The sequence below is a fragment of the Vigna umbellata genome, chromosome 10 (assembly GCF_029865625.1).
Source record: "Vigna umbellata cultivar VRB3 chromosome 10, Vumbellata_1.0, whole genome shotgun sequence".
Taxonomy (NCBI): Eukaryota; Viridiplantae; Streptophyta; class Magnoliopsida; order Fabales; family Fabaceae; genus Vigna; species Vigna umbellata.
The window spans coordinates 20247541-20266972 of NC_142174.1; the positions used below are offsets into that span (position 1 = coordinate 20247541).

General features: G+C 34.4%; 3 protein-coding genes across 3 annotated transcripts; 2 read left to right on the forward strand and 1 right to left on the reverse strand.

The window, feature by feature from the left end:
- The first annotated feature begins 190 nt into the window (after positions 1 to 190).
- Positions 191 to 3722, forward strand: LOC148192136 (uncharacterized). The gene is made up of 5 exons (XM_088100016.1): positions 191 to 1606; positions 1757 to 1924; positions 2903 to 2931; positions 3295 to 3428; positions 3631 to 3722. Exons 1-5 carry the CDS (start codon positions 191 to 193, stop codon positions 3720 to 3722), a joined length of 1839 nt encoding a protein of 612 aa, XP_087956142.1.
- Positions 3723 to 14569: 10847 nt separating this feature from the next.
- LOC148192137 (dihydroneopterin aldolase 2-like) lies at positions 14570 to 16211 on the forward strand. Its single transcript, XM_088099938.1, has 3 exons — positions 14570 to 14794; positions 15571 to 15772; positions 15915 to 16211. Exons 2-3 carry the CDS (start codon positions 15576 to 15578, stop codon positions 16114 to 16116), a joined length of 399 nt encoding a protein of 132 aa, XP_087956064.1. The 5' UTR covers positions 14570 to 14794; positions 15571 to 15575; the 3' UTR covers positions 16117 to 16211.
- A 1257-nt stretch (positions 16212 to 17468) lies between these two features.
- LOC124823190 (scopoletin glucosyltransferase-like) lies at positions 17469 to 19304 on the reverse strand. Its single transcript, XM_047295363.2, has one exon. It carries the CDS (start codon positions 19044 to 19046, stop codon positions 17571 to 17573), a length of 1476 nt encoding a protein of 491 aa, XP_047151319.2. The 5' UTR covers positions 19047 to 19304; the 3' UTR covers positions 17469 to 17570.
- Positions 19305 to 19432: the final 128 nt, after the last annotated feature.

The window sequence follows — 19432 nt, forward strand, 5'->3', positions numbered from 1 at the left end:
ATTCTGAATTATGGTATTACTATATTTTGGGATGTTACATTAGTGGTATCAGAGCAGTTTTGTTCTTCTAAGGACACTGTAGGTTATGAGTGCACTATGTTTTTGCTATGTGCTTATTGCTTGTTTAACGAGTTATTGTTTTAACTCTTGAACATTATTAACGATCGTTTTTCTCTGATCCAGAGAACTAATGGCGCCTAGACTCCCTCCTCCTCCGCAACCGAGCGAGCCTGATACGTCCAACAACACCAGGTTGTTGGAAACAGTGGTGGAACGACTGCATCAACAAAACACCACTTTAATGGAGCAGAATGCTGTTCTGATGCAGCAGAATCAGAGCGCCATGCAAAGTTTAGAGGCCTCTCGCGCTAACACTGAAGCAACTCAGAGGCAGCTGATGGATATTCTTGCTGCTACCAGAGGCACGCCAGGAGCGTCCTCTTCTAACGCTGCCCAGCCTGCTACAGAATGGAGCTTGGAGAGTTTTCTCCAACATCATCCGGCGAAGTTCAATGGAAAGGGTCTTCCTGATGAGGCAGACCAGTGGCTAAGGGATATGGAGAGGATCTTCAATGCTAAGAGGTGTCCGGATGAGAACCGTTTAGCGTACACTGAGTACTTGTTGACGGGAGAAGCAAGCCACTGGTGGGCAAGCGCTAGAGCCATCTTAACGGACGCTCAACAACCAGTCACGTGGGAAGTTTTCAGGAATAAATTTTATGAAGAATACTTCCCTGACAGCGTTCGTTTTGCAAAGGAAGTTGAGTTCTTACAGCTGGTTCAAGGGGGTATGTCAGTTTCAGAATACACCAATAAATTCAAGCACCTTGTGCGGTTCAATACTATGGCAACCAGTGAGGAGTGGCAGTGTCGGAAGTTTGGGAACGGTCTAAGAAGTGATTTGAAGGTTATGATTTCAAGTTTGTGCATAAGAACGTTTCCTGCCATGGTTGAGAGGGCCAAAGTTTTGGAGAAAAATATGGCAGAAGCTGAACGACACAAGAAGCAACAACAAGTTAGTAGGGGACCAATTGTGTCCAGGGGAGGTTCTGTTCAAAGGAGACTACCTTACGCTCGTCCGAATCAATCAGCCAATACGAGTGGTTCTCAAGCATTGATTCCTGTCGGACAAACTGGACAAGGAAATGTAACTTGCTTTCAATGTGGGGGGCCGCATTATCGTTCGTCCTGCCCTCAGCTAGTGGGAGGAAAACACTGCAACCGATGTGGACGAAATGGACACGTGGAGAACGAGTGTAACATGAGTGGAAGAGCAGTGATGAGACCACCAAACGCTGGAAGAAATCAGCCCAGGGGGGGACGAGCACAAGCAGTAGGTCGTGTGTACGCTATCACTGGAGCGGAGGCAGCAAGCGCAGGTAATCTTATAACTGGTGAATGCTTGCTGTTTGGAATGCCTTGTCATGTACTGTTTGATTCTGGGGCGACGCACTCCTTCATCTCGAAGGCGTGTGTTGAAAAGCTGGGAATAGTGGAGAGGGATATGCAGTTTGACTTGGTGGTATCAACACCAGCGGCTGGAGAGCTTAGGACATCTACCGTGTGCATTAGATGTCCTATTGTGGTTGAGGGGCATAGTTATAAGGTGAACTTAATCTGTTTACCTTTGAAGGACTTGGAAATAATTCTAGGAATGGATTGGTTGGCTACCAACCATATTATTATAGATTGTGGGAAGAAGGAGTTAGTCTTTCCAAATGAAGAAGAGGAAGAACTGTCAATCACTCTTGGGCAGTTTAAGGAGGACATCATGGAGGGAGCAAGCTGTTTCCTTATCATGACGTATGAAGGCAATGAGATAGAGCGTTCATCCAATGTTGATAACAGTGGAGGACGAACAGTAGTGGATGAATTTCCAGATGTTTTTCCGGATGAAGTACCTGGTCTACCCCCCATCCGTGAGGTAGAATTCACAATTGATTTGGTAACCACTGCTGCACCCATCTCGGTTCAACCATATAGAATGGCACCAGCTGAGTTGGCCGAACTCAAGAAACAGATTGAAGAATTGATGGACAAGAGGTTCATCCGTCCAAGTGCTTCACCATGGGGAGCACCTGTGTTGTTGGTTAAGAAGAAGGATGGCAGCTCACGGCTATGCATTGATTATAGGCAACTTAATAAGCTGACCATCAAGAACAAGTATCCACTGCCAAGGATAGACGATCTTCTAGATCAGTTGCATGGTGCGTGTGTGTTTTCTAAGATTGACTTACGTTCGGGCTATCATCAAATTAGAGTGAAAGAGGAGGATATTCAGAAGACTGCATTCCGGTCTCGATATGGTCATTATGAGTATGTGGTGATGCCCTTTGGAGTGACAAACGCACCTGCAATCTTCATGGATTACATGAACAGAATTTTTAGACCGTACTTGGATAAGTTTGTTGTGGTGTTTATTGATGACATCCTCATTTATTCCAAGAGCTTTGAAGAGCATGAAGACCATTTGAGAATTGTCTTGAGCGTGTTGAGGGAGAAAGAGCTGTATGCCAAGCGTTCAAAGTGTGAATTCTGGATGAAGGAGATCCAATTTTTGGGGCACGTTGTTTCTGCTGGTGGTATTGCAGTAGATCCAGCCAAGGTGAAGGCAGTGCTGGATTGGGAGAGTCCACGTTCTGTCACGGAGATTAGGAGCTTTGTGGGACTCGCGGGCTATTACAGGCGGTTTATTGAAGGATTATCTAAGATAGTAGCCCCTCTGACTTACCTCACCAGGAAGGATCAGCCGTTTGCTTGGACAGATAGATGTGAGGAGAGCTTCCAGGAATTAAAGAGGAAATTAACGAGTGCTCCTGTGTTGGTCATTCCAGACACGGCCAAACCTTTTGAAGTATATTGTGATGCATCCTATCAAGGTTTGGGCTGTGTACTGATGCAGGAAAGAAGGGCAGTAGCATACGCTTCCAGGCAGTTAAAAATCCATGAGAAGAATTACCCCACACACGACTTGGAGCTAGCAGCAGTCGTGTTTGCATTAAAAATCTGGAGGCATTATCTGTATGGTGCAACGTTTCAAGTGTTTAGTGATCACAAGAGTCTCAAGTACCTCTTTGATCAAAAGGAATTGAATATGAGGCAAAGGAGGTGGCTTGAATTCTTGAAGGATTATGAATTCGAACTGTTGTATCATCCTGGAAAAGCTAATGTGGTGGCTGATGCCTTGAGTAGGAAGGCCGTAAGAGTTTCTGCAATGATGGTGAAGGAGCTGAACTTGGTGGAGAGTTTTAGAGATCTAAGATTACAATTTGATTTAGGAACGAACGTTATCAGGTGCTGTAACCTTAGAATTTCCAGTGATGTGTTTGATCGAATTTGGAGGAAGCAACGTGAGGATGAAGAACTGGTGAAAATTTTGAGCGTGCTTGGTACAGATCAGGCCAAGGAGTTTAATGTTGGGACGGATGGTATGCTACGTTACCTTGGTAGGACGTGCGTTCCCAATGATGACGAACTGAAACGGATCATCCTGGAGGAAGCACATCACAGCCGTCTTAGCATGCATCCTGGCATGACTAAGATGTATCAGGACCTTCGTTTGTCATTCTGGTGGCCTGGGATGAAGAGTGACATTGCACGTTTTGTGTCATCTTGTTTAACCTGTCAAAGAGCCAAGGCTGAACATCAAAGACCAGGAGGATTGCTGCAGCCATTGGAGATTCCAAAATGGAAGTGGGATAACATCTCCATGGATTTCGTGACTCATCTGCCACGTACAGTCCGAAACCATGATTCAATTTGGGTAATTGTGGATAGATTGACTAAGAGCGCCCATTTCCTGGCTGTTAATTTAAAGATGTCCATGACAAACTTGGCCAAATTGTACATTAAGGAGATTGTTAGACTGCATGGAGTTCCTTCAAGTATTATATCAGATCGGGACACGAGATTCACATCTCGTTTTTGGCAGTCATTGCAAGGAGAATTGGGAAGCAAACTGCAAATGAGTTCTGCTTATCACCCTCAGACGGATGGCCAATCTGAGCGAACCATCCAGACTCTTGAAGACTTGTTGAGGACTTGCGTTATAGATCATATGGGAGTATGGGATGAAGTTCTGCCGCTTGTTCAATTCACATACAATAACAGCTTTCAAGCAAGCATAGGAATGGCACCGTTTGAAGCTCTTTATGGAAGGAAGTGTAGAACTCCTTTGTGTTGGTTCCAAGAAGGCGAGAATGTGTTAACCGGACCTGACTTGATCCAGCAAACAACCGAGAAGGTGAAACTGATCCAGGAACGTTTGAAAACGTCTCAAAGCAGGCAGAAATCTTATGCTGATAAGAGAAGAAGACCCTTAGAGTTCTCTGCTGGTGATCACGTTTTTCTAAGGTTGAATCCAATCACTGGAGTGGGAAGAGTTCTTCGTCCAAAGAAGCTTTCACCAAAGTACGTAGGACCCTATCAGATTCTGAAGAAGATTGGATCAGTGGCGTATGAACTGGCTTTACCTCCTCAACTGTCCAACCTTCATCCAGTCTTTCACGTTTCACAACTCCGGAAGTATATAGCTGATCCATCACACGTACTGGAGTTAGAAGACATCCAAATTCGCCCAGACCGGACACTGGAGATGCAACCTGTTTGTGTGGAAGACAGCCGCACCAGACTCTACAAAGGCAAAGATGTTCGTCTCGTGAAAGTGGTGTGGAATGCCAAGACTTGTGACTCAACATGGGAGGTGGAAGAGGCTGTGAAGAAATTGTACCCTCACCTATTCCCTGGTAAGCTTTAGAATTTTCGAGGACGAAAATTTTTGTAGTTAGGGGGAATGTGAGAACCTGATAAATTAATACACACTAATTCATTCTCTGATCACTATTTTAATGCACCGTGACACGTCAAAATGCACTCACACTTCCACTGCATGCGCTTGACATGTGTCACGGTTGGAGCATTCTGAGAAGGTTAGTGGGAGACAAGTGGCGTGTGGAGGTTGGGGAGTTTATTCTGCATGGGAAGAGAAAAATAATTCTGAAAAAAAAAACTCTCCCTCTTCCTCCTGCATGCTTCATCTTCTTCTCCGAATTTCTGCTTTCAAATTCTCTACCCTCTCTCTAAACCGTTTTCATCTTCTCTCTAAGATAACTCACCATCAAACCTCTGATCTCATTTCAGACACCATAGAAACCTTCCCTACACTGTGAACATCATTCTGATCCGAACAGAATTGAGAACTGAACTGGTAAGTTCTCGTCTTTGCACCTTCGTCCATTTAGTTCATGCAAACCAAAATTCTGGTTGCATGCATGAGTTAGAAGTCTAATCTGTTTACGATTTTGGTGTGTTAGATTAAATTGAAGTGGTTGAGTGAATTTCTGATAGAAAGCCGTGAGAGCACGAGAGAAACTCTAAGCATTTGGAAGTGCACTGCTAGATCAGGTAAGGGAAGCTTATAAGTTTAATTCATACTGCTTGATTTTTGTGATATGAGTTGCATGTATGTAAAGTCTGATGTTTGAGCTGTTATGAACGGTTACTGATATCTGATATGATTTCTGATGTTGGTTTAATCTGTCATGAACAAATACTGCTTGTATGTATTATATATGTTGTTTTTGATTTTGATTAAATGCATGTTGATCTGATCATGTATAAATGGAGTATGGTGATTGTATAGTTGGAATGATTCAAATGTTGAAATCTGTATGATGATGATGTTTAAGGTGAATTAAATCTGGAATGAAAGTTATAAAGTTATAAATTGGAAATCTGGAAAATTTTGCTAAGGTTGAGAAATCTGAAATTTCATTGTTTCCCCCTGATAAATGACGTTCGTCCCTGTACGGTCTTAAACCGTTCGGCATTTCAGTAAAGTAACTTAGATTGGGATTCTTTCATTTGGAAGGAATTCTGCTCATGAACGAGCGTCCCAAATTGAATGTCTGAGCGTTCGTCTAGCTCAGCAATATTTAAATATTTAAAACTTTATGAATAAGTAACGCTCGGTCTTATACCGAGGCGTTCGTCCTAATTAGCGTTCGGCCTTATGTTGAACGTTCGTCTTTGATAGCGCTCGTCCTTATGTCGAGCGTTCGTTTTTCATAAGCGTTCGGCCTTATGTCGAGCGTTCGTTATTCGTAGTGTTCGGCCTTATGTCGAGCGTCCGTTCTCAATAAGCGCTCGGTCTTATCACGAGCGTCCGTTCTGAATCTCGCTAGGTCTCTTACCTTGCGTTTGTACTAAGTGAATATTCAATTGATAAAATAGCGTTCGTTCAAAGTATTTAAATATTCATTTTTCTTTGCGTTCGTTCCATTCCTGGAATTGGATTCATATGTAAATCTCTTGAAAAAATAATTCTAAGTGTTGTTGACCCTCCTTTGTACATTAAATCTGGTTCAAGTTTCTATCATGATTATTTTTTAAGTACCAGTACACTTCAAGTCGAGTCGGTTCATTTAACAGAATCCACAGAAATTACGTTCGTTCTAAGTATTTTTCCTGAGTATCCAGTGAAGTTATTTGGACGTTCGTCCTGAGTGTTCAGTGGACTGTACGTTCGTTCTGTTATTCTCTTACAGTTAAAGATGAAATTGATGTTACATCATATTGAATTACAGTGTGAACACTATATGGATTGAATCTATGATTATGGATATTGGATGAGCGTTCCAGGGAGGAACGTCTCTTATATGATTGAATATGGAATTGGTAAAGTATGACTGTGGTTAGTTAATGCTGGCTTGGTCCATCCTGATATTCCGTGATGCTCATCTTCACGTAGAAGGGGGTAGTCATGTGTGGGAATGGCAGGAGGTCTTTCGTATCCCTCACTTAGCAGGGGCGAAGGATTAACCTCAAGTGGAAGCTGATTAGGTATATCCCGGCTACTACACCACTTGGGTGCAAGGACGCCTATAACTACATGGTTCATACAGTCCGGACGGTCTGTCTTATATATCTTTCTGTGTTAAATTACATGATTAAGTTACTTGATGTATGCTGGAAGAAGAAAATTTGGAGGATGCAAATCTGGTGGAAGTTGAAGTTAAAGCCGAGCCTTAGAGCGCTCGTTAGTTTAGTACTGTATATATAAGGCTCGTTAGTTTAGAGCCTTAGTGCTCGTTATTTTGAGCTGTAATTTGTAACTCTGAAACCTTAAGTTGTTCTGCTTTATTTTCTCTGCACTTGGATACACTCGTTATTTGTACACCAGCCGTTAGGCTTTGAACCTTGGTTTTCTGTTAATATTAAGACTGTTTACAAACCTTGGTTTTCTGTTAATATTAAGACTGTTTACTGTTCACTGTTAATTGTAATTAATTCTGAATTATGGTATTACTATATTTTGGGATGTTACAATATCCCTCCACAACTATCCTATTCTTCTTTCCATTTAACAGAAGCTTTACATATATAAAAATTACCATATTATACTAATCCCATAAATAGTTACGAAACAAGAAAATTCATCAATACCCATATGAACATAAAATAATGGACAAAACCATGTCATTCACCGCACACACAATTAAACTTAGTAAACAGCTTCCCATACCTGAAAATTGGTCCTTTCTTAGGAAGACTCGTCCTTCTACTGGACTTTAAGCATGCGCAGGGTTCGAAGCCCTGGCCTCAACTCGCACAAAAACATACACACAAACAACCATTATTCTACAAGCGTTTAATTGAAATCGAATTCATTTTATTTTAATTTAACTTAATCTATTTCGTCTATTATCTTATTTCCACATTTTAATTCAAATGATTAATTATTTCACAAAGACATATACACTCTACTCTAATTATCTATTAAAATAAATCTTTAACTTAATATATTTCACGAATTTATAATTTTAACTTTCAAACATTTTTATCTATTTTTTTTATTTCCATATATATGTTGTATGTGACTAAAAATGAGATTTTTTTCTATAACTTTAAAAGGATAGGTATTGTCATCATTAGATGAAAATAAGATATATGTATATAAGATACTTCAGTTGGTAAAAGATAATTTAAAATGGTATTAAAAATAAATCCATATAAGTTTAGCTTACAACAGACAATATTTTACCATCTATGTGTGTTTATCCTTCCTATTATAACTAAATAATTACATTATAATTTTACAATGTTATAACTTGTAAGATATTTTAAGATAACTTTTTTTCACGTGCCATTTAAAATATCATTAAATAAAATTTCAAAATATAAATAAAATGTTTGTTTCACATTACGTTCTGTTATTATTTTTTAAAAGATAATATATTTTGGTATATAATAGATGTTTGTAAAGTGTTCTTAAAATCCTCTTTGATAATACATTTCAAAGATCGTTTTGAATATATTAGAAGCAAACGTATGCATAAGGTTGGTTTAAAATTTTTTAAAAACGTTCATTTTTTTATTTTTTATTTTTTTGTGTTGGTGCAGCTTGGTTTTGGATCTTTGTGGGTTTATAATTTAACTTTGTACAATTAAAAATAATTGTAATACTATTTCAGATTGAATTGTATTAAGAAAATTTTATAAGTTACTTTCATTATCTAATGTATTAGTTTGATCATATACTATCATTAAATATATATTTAAGCTGACAAAGATTGTTAACTTTTTTTAATAACTATTTTAGAAGTTATACCTACAATAACTTTTAAATTATTTAGAAGAAATTATTGTTTTTAGTCATAGTATATAAAAGTTAAACTAAATTAACAAAAGTTAAAATTTTTCTTTTATCAATAAAATTAAGATGTTAGTTTGGGTTAGTGGGAGGAGTTAAATCTATAATCCATCTGATTCTTTTTTTTTTAATTCTTTAAATCAATCTTATATTCTTCAAATAGTACGGAAATAGCACATAACCTCTCTCACATTCTTTTTAACTTTTATCATTAAATTAACATTATATCTTGTAAGAAAAGTATGCATTCAATATTTTACATTTTACATGTCTACAAATTGTTTTTTAATCTGTTTTATAAGTCTAAAATAAGAAAAAAAAAGTTTTCTAATAAATTAAAATTAACTTGTACACATAAATTAGAAGCCAAATTTTGAAAGAGTTGCCAAGTTTTATTTTTATCAATCTAAATTAGAAAACAAATTCCTTTTTACTTTCTTTTTCCTTAAAGTTTGGATCCCGTCACATCAACATATTTATGTCTTCTCCCATTTAATGTGTGGTTTTAATTAATACGATCCACCAATAAAGTTTTTTCTCATATATATTAATTTAGCTCGAAGAAAAGAATAAGTTGACTAAAAATTATTTTCAATAAGGATTAAAGTCGATAATGTCTCAATAAACCTAAGCTTGAGTATATATTAATTACTTGTACATCATGTTTGAATGTTAATTAAGTATCTCAACTGTAATTTTGTATTCAACTCAATAACTTTTGTTATTTTTTCTTTGTATCTTATGTATATGATGTGCACTAATTTTCAAAAGTAGGTTTGAAGTTTCATTCGAATATGGGAAAAAGTTGTATAAAATTCCACCAACTCCTTTTCAATATTAATGATGCACTCTTTTCATGTCATTGTAGATTTATAAAATTTACTTACACTAGATGTATACATATCTCTAAACAAAGTTGAAAAGTTGACATGTATTTCAACAACAAAAAAGAAGAATCAAATTCCTTTAAAAAACAAAATTATCTGAAATAGTTTAAGTTAAAAACATAAAGGCTTAATATCAAAATAATGTGATCTATTTCAATATATTAACATTAATGTAATTAAAAGATAATGACTTGAGAGAATAATATGAATATTTTTTCTTTACACAAACATAAATGTATCATGTTGTCTAGTTATCACAATACAATTAGAACTCCTTGACTGATAAATAATGAGGTCATATTGGATGACAAAATTTAAGAAAAATTGTTAAGCAATTACTATAAATATTGAGTCAGAAGAGATATTAAGCTAGATATAAAATATTGAATTTGTTTGAACATATCATTAAAATGAATTGTCGACTCTCGTATTATTTTTTAATCTTTCAAAAAAATGTTATCAAGAATATCTAATACTAACAAATTTTCAAGCATACGAAAAATCTATATAAAAAAACTATTATAACATTTATAATCTAAAATCTTAAAAAAAATTGAGACCGTTTAAATATATATATATATATATATATATATATATATATATATATATATATATATATATATATATATATATATATATATATATATTGTTAAAATTTTCTATTTCTTTTTAATGTGAGATTCAAACTCACATATGAATTTTTAACTAGAATCACATCACTCAAAATTTTCTCTTCTATCTATTATCGAGATATCTTATATGACAAGGTTAGAAAAAAAATAGTGTCTTGATTTGTTTTTAATATACAGTTCATAGTTTACCTTAAATAATTGAAGGTTAAATTTTGAAGTAATTCGACTCTCTTTTTTTCTTCGGTTGTTGAAATACATATAATGTTTTTTTATGCCAACTATATACCTACCAATCAAATCCTAAGTACATTTTATTAATCTATAGGGACATTAGAAAGAGTGCATCCATTATTCAGTAAAGCAGTTGGTCGAATAATATACATACAATTTGTTTACAACTATATTTGAAAGAAAATGTATTTCTAACATAAAAATTCCAACAAATATAACTATTTTATGTATATACTTTTTTATTTTAATAATTAATTTTTTAAGTATATGTTTCTTATTATAATAAAGAAAACACACGTATGTTAATTCTACACAATTGCTGTAAACTAATTAAGTTTAACCAAAAATTTCTTTCACTCTTTCTTCAAAATCCATCAAACCAAAATTAAATAAATGTAACTATGTATTATTATATGTAGTTGTTTGAAAAAAGAAAGAAAGTTGTGAGCAAATAACTTGAAATATGACTACATGTGAAGAGATATAGGAAAAGCCAAGGCCAAAAAACTTGTCAAGATGCCATTTTAATTATAAGGATATAGAATGTATGCTGTCACCATCATAGATTAACTAGTTTCAACTGTGTGATGTGTGATGTTTGATCAAAAATCTCAAATTGATATTCTAAATGCACAACTAAATTATATATTAAAAAAGGAGTTTATCTAATCATCTTACCTAATTTAAGTAATTTTTTTTATTATAATATACCAGTCCATATACGAATAATGGTATGGTGATATATTTCTACATTTATTTAACATATAATATAAAGATAAATGATATAAAAGAATAAATTTTTGCATTTTTTCAAAAAAAAAAAAGAAAACTAAAAAAAAATAGTATACAATAAATATAAAGAAGTTTATGTGTTAAAATATTTTTTTTATATGTATCAGAAAAACTGAGTATCATAATCATACACCTAATATTACTATAAGTTAATATCAGTGTGAAGTTTCTTGTTAAAAAAATAGAGAATAATGTTGATACGAAGGGAGAGTGATATTAAAAATTCGTGGAGAGCTAGGAGTAAATAAAAAATATATATAAGTTTATTCTTTTAAAGTTTTATGTTGAGAGTAATGTTTGGATTTTTTTTAAACTAATTTGTTTACGGTGTTAAATATTTTTTTTTATGTTTTTTCTCTAAAATCTTTATTTTTAAGAGAAAAAAGTTTTCATTATATATAATAAGAGAAATAGAAATATAAAACAAAAAGATAGATTCTTATTCAGAGAATGAATTAATGACTAATTATTATTCGATAATTATATGCTGTATTTAAGTTAAGGAAATGTGAAAGCAAAATTTCGTTTGAAAAGATATGGTAAAACGAACTATAAAGATAATTTAGTGGTAAGGTAGAAAAAAATAATGAAATAGATTGTGTTTTCAATTTCCTCTACTAATTTATAAGATTGGTTTGATTAATTAAAAAAAATGTAAAAGATTGTAAGTTCAACTTTTTCTACTAACAAGATACTAATATCTAACCTCTGTTAATCAATTTTTTATTTTATTTTATAAGAGTAAGTCCCATTATAAAATGACATAAAAAAATTTAAAAATATTGTAGTTAAGAGAAAGTGTTATAATATATGTGAGACTCACATTTAAATAGGATTTTTTTTTGTTAAAAATTATATGCTGATAGTTTTTGTATGAGTTTATTGGTGGCTCAACCTAACACATATAATGATGTTATAGTAAAATATAGGCTTAATTACCTACTTAGTCCCCATGTTAGGAGGTAATTTTCTGTTTAGTACCCAGTTTTAAAAATGTAGGCATTTGGTATCTATATTTTGAAATTTCTATCAATTCAATCCTATCCCGTTAAGGGCGTTATAATTGATGCGAGAAATTAAGGACGTTAATGAAGATGCATTCAAACATTTGATAGCTATTCCACCCAGGCACATTTGATAGCTATTCCACCCAGGCTATCATTAACGTCCTTAATTTCTCGCATCAATTATAACGCCCTTAACGGAATAGGATTGAATTGATAGAAATTTCAAAACATAGGTACCAAATGTCTACATTTTTAAAACCGGGTACTAAACAGAAAATTACCTCCTAACATGGGGACTAAGTAGGTAATTAAGCCTAAAATATATTAAATTCAACAAAGTAACAACTTGCTTTCTTTTTAAACCAATACCTACTAAATTATCTATTCTTAAATTGTATGTGCGGAACAAGATTACAATATATTAATTTAATTCTGCGTAAAATTTAGAATATTTATCTTGCATGAGAAATTTTTTGGATGTTGTTTTTCAACAAGAATATGGTTTTAGACCTTCTTCGTAATCCCTTGTTTGTTTCAATCTGTACTTGTCTTTTTAAAATCAATTTTTAATATTCAAAAGAACCCATTAATAACTTAAAACAACGTTTATCATCAAATAATAATCCCTAGTGTAAACACTATGCATTTTTTAAATATACATAAATTATTTAAATTTTAAAAATATTAATTAAAAAGGTAGAATTAAAAAAACTAAATGTGTGTATAATTATAAATATAATTATAGATAAAATAAATTTTAGCTATTGAAATAAAAATATTATAAATAATATCGTGTAAATAATTTTTTATTATGAGTAATTATTTAAATTTGAAAAAATAGTTATAATGATAGAGTAAATATTTTGTTATAATGATAAATTATTTGAATTAAAAAAATAGTTATTAAAGTGATAAAACTGAAAAATAGTTTTTTTTTTAATTATGAATCATTATTTAAATTTAAAAAACACTAATATTTAGAAGATAAAATTCGAAACAAGAAGATATTAAAGAGGTGTATCTTATTTATACATTGTTTGGATGGTAAGTCAAGTGATCATTCAATTAACAATCTTATTTATACATTCTTTTATAGATTAAATATGTTTTTAGTCCCTAAACTATTGGTCGTTTCTGGTCTTCGTCTCTCTTTCAAAATAAGGTACAATTTGGTCCTCATTTTTTTCAAAATTTTGATTTTAGTCATCAAAAACTAACACCGTTAAAAATGTGGTAGTTTTTGAGGATTAAAACCAAAGTTTGGAGAACTAAAACTAGAGTTTCAAAGACAATGAAAACCAAATTGTACCTTATCTTGAAAGAGGGACGAAAACCAGAAGGCCAATAGTTTAGAGACTAAAAACATATTTATCCCTTTTTTTATAAGTTAAAAACATGTTTGAAACCTTTATATATAATAATTGTGATAATTTACCTTTTGTTGATCTAATGATACCTCAATTATATCTTAATTCATATTAAAATATTAATTTATCATTATCATTGTTAATCTAATCATCACTCATACTGATTAATCTAAATGTGTTGTAACCGCTTATTAAAATGGATTATCAAAAGAACTCGAAATGATGGGTATTGGAACTCAACTATAAGACACTCACCAAAGAAAAACTCGATTTAGAAAACTTAATCACTTATCAAAAGAACTCGAAAGTGATGAGTCTTGGAACTCAACTATAAGACACTCGCCAAGAAAAAACTCGATTTAGAAAACTTGATCTGAAGAGATTGACATAGAAAACTCACTAAAAAAAACTCTATTAAAATAACTTTAGCTAAAAAGCTCAGTTGGAAGAACTCGAGAACACGACTAACAAAGGGGACGATACAATCACATTTCAGTCCTCTATCGTTATCATTAATATTTATCCTCTGTTTTTATCTAACATAAAATACTTTTACTTTTATTTTTAGTAGATGACAATGAATGACGATGCACTGATGTTTTTCAATTGAATTTATCCTGTCTCTAACACTCTTAAATTATTCTCTGATTTCAGTTTTCCACTACAAAATTAGAAAAATATATTATATAATTATTAAATAACTAAAAATTATTTATAATTCCTACTTTAAAATTCAATTAAAAAATTTATATTATAAATAATAGGGTTAAATATGTTTTTGATCCCTTAACTTTTAGTGAAATTTGGAATTAGTCCCTCTTCAAAACTTTGGCCTAATTTAGTCCCCAAACTTTAAAAATGTGTGAATTTAGTCCTTTTAACTAAATTAGTCCAAAGTTTTGAAGAGGGACTAATTCCAATTTTCCCTAAAAGTTAAGGGATGAAAAACATATTTAACCCTAAATAATATAATATATATGTTTTTCGGTGGAGGGTAGCATTTGAAATGCATTAATATCCACTTGCTGAGACACTAAACGCAGGCGTTGAGAAGGATCACTTCCTCTCCACCCAACTTCGCACAGAGGAGCGACTGCGACGGCGACTGACCGCGACGGCGAGCGAGTGCGAACAGCGGCGAGGGACGGACGGTGGCGCGACGCAGTTGAGAAGAAGGAACGAAGAAGGGGTTGAATAAGAACAAGAGTGATACCTAACCCCTTAATCTGTGAGTTTTCTTCACTCTCGCGATTCCAAACGACTTCGTTTTGGGTTTTAAAATTTTTTCTCTTTAAACTCGCCAAATTTGTTTCGCGTGGATAAAATGTAGAATTTGAAACCTGGAAAACTAGACACTGTGGAATGAATAAATTGTTTCGACTTTTACTAAGTTAAATTTCTATTTACGTGAAACTCGTAACCTGAAATGACACATACAGAACTGCGACAAAGATGCCTTTAGCTCTTTATTCTATTCACCATAATGTATGAATTATGATTTTAATTATTTCAATTAAAACTATATGTTTTTGGTATTTTTGGTTTGGCTGGAAGAAAATCTCTGGGAAATTTTTTTTTGGAGTTTATATTTCTGTTTCGTTGTATAAAATTCAGATAAAAAACCTTTTCAGTACTGGACCTGTATTCCCCAAATAGCAGAGAGGTGCTAAACGATGACAGATTGTGTTTTCATTACATACTTGTGTTGTTAAGAGACTACATTCTTGCCTCGAATGTACATGGTGTACATGTATATGATATTGAGCAAGTCAATGTTCTATGTTTCCATCTTGATTATCAGCTAAAGCATTTTCTGTTGAACAATTCGATGTACATGTTCTATACTTTAATTTTGTTGTTGCTTTGGTTTACTGCTGCCTTGACATACATGGTATACTACTCGCTTATTATATGAATCAGTATGAGATAGTTTAACTAACGACTATTTAATTTCATTTTAAAAATAAAATACGCCTTTATATTTCTATTTGGTGATTATTTTAGCTAAAATGGAATCTGATGCATTGGCATGTGGAGACAAACTCGTACTGAGGGGATTGTCATTCCATGGTTTTCATGGAGCAAAGCCGGAAGAAAGGAAACTGGGCCAGAAGTTCGTGGTAGATATAGATGCTTGGATGGATCTCACAACGGCTGGCAAAACTGATCACTTATCTGATACAGTTAGTTACACAGCAATATATGAGTAAGCGGCCAACAAATTTAGAACGTCTTGGTTATGCTTTCATCATTTGATTGCATGAACTTCTAGTGGCACTCTTCATATTGGTTAATGTCTTAATTGAATAGCTGTAATCTTATTAACATGTCAATAATTTGTGATGCAGTATAGTTAAGGAAGTTCTTGAAGGCTCACCTCACAACCTTCTGGAATCAGTGGCCCAAAAAATTGCAATAACTACTCTGACAAATCATAAAGAAATTTTTGCTGTTCGAGTGAAGGTTGAAAAGCCTCATGTGGCAGTTCAAGGTCCAGTTGATTACTTAGGCGTTGAGATTCATAGACGGAGAAGCGATTTGTCAGGCTAAACTTTTATATTTGTTTTGGTTCCACTCTTATATTTTCAAGATCCACGCAAAAGTAATATCACTCTTTCCCTTGGCCATTAATTTTTTCTCTATCATGAGTCAGTCTTGCTGATAAAATTAGAAGTTAAAAAGTTAGGCATACAAAATAAACTAGACATTCCAGAGAGTTATTGATAGAGTCGTCTAAGTATTGCTTTTCTCTCATCTTCCAAAATTTAGACATCCAATCCAATATAATATATCGTTCATATTTGGTTTGACATGAAGAAATGCTCATAATAGTTTCTCTATTTTCATCCTGTTTAGTAACATACTGGGGGCTGTAATATGTGTAGGATCTAACCATCGAAATGCCCTGGTTGTATCCTGCCTCCACCCAAGTTTTGGAGCAAATTAGGCAGAAGCAGTTATTGGTGACCAGATCCTTATTTGGACCCATGTGAAGTGCTTCTTTTATATATTTGACTTGCCATATATCTACTTTTATCCGAGGCATATCTTATTATTAAACCGGAAACTGTGATGAAACCCTAAATTATGGTTACATCGAGTGTATTGGAAGAACACCAATTTGAGTTAAATTCGTCCATCAATTTAGAGAACAAAAAATGCACTCATATCTTTTGTGTTATTTTATATTTAGGAACATAAATAATGCTACACTAGACACAGAATCCTAAATAGTGGAACCAACACTTCAGTTAAGACATAGGAGATTCTTAAAATAAGCTCTTTCTAATTCCTTAAAAAGATATCATTTACGTATCTGACATCCTAACCGAAGAAATTTGTTAACATTCTTGCATTAAAATATTTTGAGATGATTACTCCACGAATTTTTTTCTCATTAAAAATTGATTGTTAAATAGACTATGAATGGTCAATCTACAAATTGTTCAAAGAGGAGTTGGGAGGAAGAGAGGTGGGGAAGGGGGAGAGAAGAGTACACTTGGATACAATATCATTTGTCACTATGTCATTAGGCAACACCTATTGTATTTATGCATTTCACCCTTTAGAAACCAAAAATATAATTAACACCTGTAATATATATATATATATATATATATATATATATATATATATATATATATATATATATATATATATATATATATATATATATATATATTATGTGTTATGTGATCACTTTTCTTAAAGTAAAAATCATGTTTTCTTCAATTGTGGAAAAGATTTATTTTAATCATGATATATCTGGAATAAAGTTTTATTTTTATTAGGTTTATGAAATTAATTTTTCTTAATCTATATTAGTTAAATTTTATTTATTTCTTATTTTCCTTATCCATTTATTTGCACTTTAATTTGTATATATTATCTGCATAGTAACATTCTCTGTTCAAAAGATAACATTTATTTGTGAAAAGAACATCATCACTTTTCATTATTTAAATCTCAGAGTCAGTTCAATTCACTAGAAAGAACATATTGACTTAGCAATGGACGCCTGAATGCTTGATGTGGTCAATAAAATCATCTAAAGTCTCCAGTGAACTTCTAGGAAACCCATGCTGAAACTTGGCACTTAGAATCTCAGCATTTCTCTTCATCTCTTTATCGGCCATCAACTTCTTTATTCCCCTAAGAATATCATCTTTGGTTATCTTCTCCGACATATCATCGGTCACCATGTATCCGAGCTTAAGATGAGACATCACCAACTTGGCATTATGGTATTGATCACCCCTTATGGGCCACGCCAACAACGGAACCCCACGTCCGACACCCTCCACCGTCGAGTTCCATCCACAATGAGACAAAAACCCACCCGTTGAAGGATGACTCAGTATCAACAACTGTGGTGCCCACCCACGTATTATCATACCCCTATTCCCAAAATACCCTTCTTTACTACCTCCAATACTTGAACTGGCCTGAATCACCCAAATGAATGCTTCTTCACATGACTCCAGGGCTCCACCGAGTTCTTCCATCTCCTCCGAAGTGGGACCCACCTCTGTACCAAATGATACATACAGAACCGACCCACGTGGCTTTGAATCTAACCACTGGGTTACTTCTTCTTCGGTGACGCTGAACCGGCGGTTCGGCCGGACGTCACGGTCTAAGAGAGCTGAAGCGGTCGAGTTCCAATACTGCTCTGGTAAAAGTGGTCCAACACCCCAGACCGGTTTTTCAATATGATTTGTTATGTATTTAATAAATGTACGCTCCAGATCATCACACGTGTTGATGATCACCGCGCTGCTTTCTCGAACATCATCCAGCCACGGTGGCGGTTCCCCCAGTTTAGGTGGTCCCTTCCCCGGCGGCGGAGGAAACCCGAATCCCCCGCCGTGGTTCGGTGGTCCCTTTCCTGGAGGCGGAGGAAACCTGGTTTCTCCTCCGTAATGCGGTGATGCACCGATCGGCGGCGGAGGATTAGGATGTTGAGGTCGTTGTTTAAGGTCCGAATGCGTAATTGTCATGTTTTCGGGCAACCCGGGAAGTAAACGGGTCTCTCCGGGTTCAAGTTTTAAAGGTTGGGCTTTCCAGGTGGCGAGTTCCATGGCGGCGGAGCAGGCGGCGGAGGTGAAGAAGGCTACCGTGGGGATATGAAATTTGGTGAAAACGGGGGCGGAGCAGGAGCTCATCATGATGTCAACGATGGCGCAAACGGGTCGGGTGGGGTTGTTGGCGAGGATGCGTTCGAGGTCCGAGGCAAGGTCGTGGTGGGATGGCGGTGGAGGTGGTGAGGGGAACTGGGCGATTCGAATGAGAGGGTGTTGAAGGAGGGAAGAGGGAAGAGAAGTTGTAATGGTGGAAGGGATGATGAGGGTGATGTTAACATTTCTTGATGTTAAACGGTTACATAGCTCAATGCAGGGAAAAAGATGGCCTTGTCCCCAAAAGGGTACTATGCAAATTTCAAAAGACATTGTTTTGTGACTGAACAAGTATAGTTGCATTGTTGTGGGTAAGTCTGAGAATTGTGTTTTATAGTAAGAGGAAGAAGAAAGAAGAAGCTATAACTGAAGGTCAAAACTAAACCTAATCAATGGAATGTAGTGATGATGAGTCAAGTTTTTTTACTTGCTGGTATGAATTTATTTGTTACAAAGCATAAACATTTCATATTTTCATTTGACTGTTAGGTAATGTCAAATGTCAATTGTAAATGAAGGAACGTGTATTCTTGAAAGAGCTTTGCGTTGGATGAGAAATGCTTTCTTTTATTGTATATAGTCTTGCTCGTTTTTAACGAAGTTAGAGCACTACTTGGCCAAGATTCTTTTTATCGTAAATGACTTTTATGTAGAAGATTTTACAAACGAAAAAGGTCATGTCTGTAATT